We start from the raw sequence: 5348 nt of genomic DNA on the forward strand, positions 1-5348 counted from the left end.
TAGAAAAAAAAACTGTAATTGAGAATGATTAAATACTGAAAAAATCACTCTTCCTAGATGTGTCAAATTATGATCCATATTGCCTGTGGGAAATTATTCATAGTATGCTTTGGGCATATTGTTTAAATATTTAAGTAGTCTTTTTTCCACTCACGAATGATAAATTTGAAGAAAAATAAATAAAACATTCGCAAAACGTGAATGAACTCAAGCAAGGAAAAAAGATTTCCTCATTGTCAGAGAATTGACGTCACCGGCTAAATGCACGTGGCTTGAGCTCGGAACATTTTTAATATTTCATAGGAACTAATATCAAAACAGTAATCCAAATAGAATTATGAATTAAACATCTTTCGGTAATAATCAAAACGGAAATAATCAATAGCAGTAAAGGTGCTAAAAGCAGTACTGCTTAAGCAGTTTGGCCACATTGTACAATAGTACAAATAACGATTAAATTCAAATAAATTATTTAGTCTATGGTAAAGGCTAAGTTTTGGTTACTTTTATGTTTATTATAGTAATCAACATTAAATACTTGATCAGGGCCTGATTAACATTTAAAAAGTTGCTACCTATTGTCGGACCTATCGTTATATTTTGTAATTGGTGTGATCTCAACTTAGTTTTTAAGTATTATTCTAGCAAAAATGATTCAGAATTGATTTTCTTATTAGACGATATTGTTGATTTTTCTTAGTGATTTGCGATTGTTTTTCAACTTCTCTGGTATTTAATAATATAATAATATCGTTGTTTACGCAAAGCCATTTTATTGCAAGTTTATTATTAAACTGTAGATATTATACTTGTCTATAAAAACAAAATGTAAACCTGTATTCTTTTGTTCGCAGATGATTTACGATGAAGAAATTAATGTATCTAAAGAGAAAATGAATTGTAGCTAATATGCTTTTTACTGACAATGGACCTTTCAATGATGCTGTATCGCTCTCCGTGGATCATTATGACTCAGCTGCCATGAATTTCAACGGAACATCTGCCTCTTATTTGGGAGGAGGAGTCCTGATTCTGAAAACTCTAACTGGAGAATCAGTAGAAGTTATTGATGAACCGAAATCAAATAGAACAATTGATATTATCGATGTCAAACTTGTCCAAGTTGCTTTCTGTATTCTCTACTCGATCATCTTTGTCCTCGGCGTCTTTGGCAATGTTTTAGTTTGCTATGTCGTCTTTCGTAACCGAGCAATGCAAACAGTAACAAATCTTTTCATAACTAATTTGGCGTTATCTGATATACTGCTATGCATTTTTGCGGTCCCTCTAACACCAATGTACACATTCCTAGGTCGGTGGGTATTTGGCAGACTCTTGTGTCATTTAATGCCGTATGCTCAAGGCACCAGTGTCTACATATCAACTCTTACTCTGACTTCTATTGCTATAGATAGATTCTTTGTAATTATTTACCCTTTTCATCCACGGATGAAACTCAACACATGCATTTATATAATAGTTTTTATTTGGTTATTTTCTCTAGTCGTCACATGTCCGTATGGTCTCTTTATGGGTATACAAATAACTAATAACAAAACATATTGCGAAGAAAGTTGGCCATCAGATAAATCTAGAAAAATATTTGGTGTCTTCACGACTGTACTTCAGTTTCTGATACCATTTCTAGTTATTGCTGTGTGTTATACATGTGTCAGTGTAAGACTTAATGATAGAGCGCGTACCAAGCCCGGTGCGAAAAATACTAGAAGAGAGGAAGCAGATAGAGATAGAAAGAAACGTACCAATAGAATGCTTATTTCAATGGTAGCCATATTCGGCATATCTTGGCTGCCGCTTAACCTTATTAACATTTTTAATGATTTCTACGCTCAAATGACTGAATGGAATTATTATTTCGTTTCATTCTTTTTGGCGCATTCCATGGCGATGGCGTCGACTTGCTACAATCCATTCCTCTATGCATGGTTGAATGAAAATTTTAGAAAAGAATTCAAACAAGTCTTGCCTTTCTTTGAATCAACGGGTGGCGTGAGAAACAGTTATCATTCCGGGCGAATGCCTACACACAAGTCAGACAAAGTGTGTAACGGCAATGAAACAATTCAAGAAACTTTATTGGCCTCCTCTTTCAACAGAGGGCCGTCGATAAAACAGAAAATACTCGAGGGTAATGGGAAAAAGGACAATGGTGTCGAAATTGAAAACATAATTTTAGAGGATAAAACTGTATCCGCAACTTTTCATACAAAAAACGAGAATGTAAATTTACAGTTGATAGACGAAGAGTCCCAGTTCAACGAATCCAGTATAAAACCGACTATTTAACTGTGAGTATGTAATATCATTATCATTATCATTATCATTATTCTTTCTGCCGCGAGACCTCTTCTAGTGAACATAGGACTGAACCAAAGATTTCCCATAGGACCGGTGAGAAGCGGCCTCCATATAGCGTCATAATTTAGGTGGATGTTCTACGCTGCGGTTACCAGCACATGGTCTTCAGTTCAGAAACTTAATGTTCCAGCGGCCATCTGTTTTACTCCCTATATACTATGCCCTTTGTTATTTCAACTTACCTATCCGCTGAGCGATGTCATTTACTTTCGTTTACCTACAGTTCTATTTTTACATGTTTTGCGTAATAAATAATTGACTGTTTATAGTTGAAATAAGACAACCTTTTATTACTTCTTAGCTCGTATATTGTTGAAGAAAATTAAAAAAATCCATTATATATATACAAAAGAATGTTTTATGAATTTCTGCAACATTTGCAATTTTTTTTATTTAGTATTCCATATTTTATAAAACGAGCTACTTAAAACAATAGTAGGATTTATCCTAAATTGTTTTCTTTGTAAATGTTTTTCGTTACAAATTTTAGATATTTTACGTGATAACCTATGATTTAAAACTAAAACACAAAACATTTTATTTCGTATAATGTCAGAACGGAACGTAAGTGAATCAGGTTTTAACAGAGTCGAAAATCAAAACTACGTTCGAATTTAGTGGCGGTATGTTTCTACTGAAACAGGCTTTCAATTAGTATTCACGCAAAACTACTCATGCTAACTCTCAGATTGCCCTAAATTCCGGCAGGATAGAACCCTTTTAGTGAAACTGTTAAAAAGTTAATTACTCCTTTTGTAGTATTTTTGAAAAAAGTTTATCAAACGGAATCTTCTAAAACAGCGTAAAAGGTTTTTAAGCGATAAAACATTTTGAAATGAATTACAACTATCAAATTAAGGTTATACGTGAAGACAGAGTTCACAGAGAAAAATACTGCTTTTATTTCTGAGCTTTTCTCAGATCATGGAGCGCTAAAACCATAGCAGTCGTAAATTTTAAATTAAAGGATGCTATTCAATGATCAATTTGATTCTAACTTCTTGCATCCTTCTTATGATGAATACAAGTTATCATGAATGATTATCCAAAGTGGATAATAACAAATAAATTTTGAAATGAAGGTATCATTTTCCCAAAAAAATGTTTCTCATGGGAGGATTCATGATTTCATGATTTCTGACGTTCAGAATGGAAGAGAAAGACTCTAGAAGTTAATATTACCGTAAACATTCCATCTTATCTTAAAGTAATGGAAGTAAAAGAGACCGCATATACTATTGCATATACATTACCTACAACTATTACATTTTATTTTTACTGTCTATTTTTATACCCATTATTTATATTATCTATTGATCGTTTCAGTCTATAGACGGCCACTGCAAGGCATAGGCCTTTCCTTAAGATATCTATATATATACATCATAATCGCGATGCTTGGCATCATTATTATGATTATGAAACTTGTTTTTCTGTAGTGGCAATCCTACACAAAAAATGCACAAAGTGTGAATTTTATAAAACTGTGTTTCTGGAATCGAATCCGAACCTACGTTCGCAAGTCTCAGTCCTCTATCGCCGGGCATCACTGCGATATTATTTATTCACACAGACATTACGGATCTGTTATATGTTATATGTATGTACGAATAAATTGTCAATACGTGCAATCAAATCTTGATAAGGTCGTCGGAAGATACTGGAAGAAAGATACTTGGAAATCTTTGAAGCAAGCCTATTATATGAAATTCACGTGAAATGTTAATAACGATAGTGGCAAAAACTTCTCAAATATAAAAGACAATTAATCAATAAAATTTGTATATCAACCATTACCTATATACACTTGAATCAGACGTGAATTTTTCTCCTTGTTTTCAGTTAACCATATAAATGTAAATAATCAATTTTATATTGTTTCAGGGAAGAATCAGTCGACGAAGAAAACTAATTTAACGTAATACATAATTTATGTTAAGCGAACGTTTCTTAGTGTAATAATATATGTTATGTATATAAATAAGTAGATATTATTATAGTTATATATTAATTAACATTATGAATGCTTATGAAACTTAGTCAAATTCTACATCGGTACTTAGATTTAATTATTAAACTGTAATAAATATATAAGTGAATATATATAGTTTTGTATATAGAATGGAGTTGTTCCGCACTTTTCTTGACTAAAGATAAAATTGTGTAAGAAGTAGTAATGTTTAACTTAGCGTTGACTTTATAAGTAAGTTGATAAAAAGCTTGTAAAATATACTTGTAGTGAATCGAAGCACTTGTTTCTATAGTAATGTTTATTCATTTAGTATATAAGGCAAGTGGATTATTCAAATGGCCTATAAATATTACCTTAATTTATAGTTATAAGGCTTAAAATTTACAACTGCTTTCTGAATAAGCACGTGAGCCCAATTTCAATATTTCCAAATGTCTTATTTATTTTAAATTTCACTACAATATGATTAAAACGATTTTTATTTTATTTATTCCTTATTTAAGACAGTGAAAGTTTGAAATTGAGTTTATTCAGAGACAGTGTAAATTTTGTCAATCATATTGTTATAGCGTAAGAAAATATTAATTACCCTATAAGGTGTATAGAATTAAATTTTATAATAATTATATTACCTAATCACATATAATTATATAAATTAATTATAATAAATATATGAAAAGATTTGGTAAAAACTATTATTAAATAAGATGTAATTTTGTAATTAATGTTAACGATTCAATGTTAGAATACATTTAATGTTTTGTTTCAAATAAATGACGTTAAAAATATGTTTTTCATTATTTTATTTAGTTTTATTTTCCTTAAAAGAAAGAACAACTACTTTAAATAATTCCAAAATATTCGAAAACGACTAAAAATTTATGAAATTATCACATAATCATATTTTATAAGACAATACATGAATAGACGTTTTATTTATTTTCCTTAGACACAAAAATTAGAAATTAAAATAGATCGCGTATATTTTCATAATGTT

The 5348-nt window shown here is 30.6% G+C and overlaps 1 protein-coding gene across 1 annotated transcript; it reads left to right on the top strand.

Moving 5' to 3' along the window:
* The first annotated feature begins 859 nt into the window (after positions 1-859).
* On the top strand, positions 860-4428 carry LOC137919234 (prolactin-releasing peptide receptor-like). Its single transcript, XM_068762248.1, has 2 exons — positions 860-2309; positions 4264-4428. Exon 1 carries the CDS (start codon positions 910-912, stop codon positions 2305-2307), a length of 1398 nt encoding a protein of 465 aa, XP_068618349.1. The 5' UTR covers positions 860-909; the 3' UTR covers positions 2308-2309; positions 4264-4428.
* Positions 4429-5348: the final 920 nt, after the last annotated feature.

The sequence above is a fragment of the Battus philenor genome, unplaced genomic scaffold (assembly GCF_028537555.1).
Source record: "Battus philenor isolate CCGP_79_NKW_IND1 unplaced genomic scaffold, ilBatPhil1.0.hap1 SCAF_16, whole genome shotgun sequence".
NCBI lineage: Eukaryota > Metazoa > Arthropoda > Insecta > Lepidoptera > Papilionidae > Battus > Battus philenor.

Coding starts and splice junctions, on each gene's coding strand:
- LOC137919234 (XM_068762248.1), top strand. CDS start 910: ATGCTTTTTACTGACAATGGACCTTTCAATGATGCTGTATCGCTCTCC.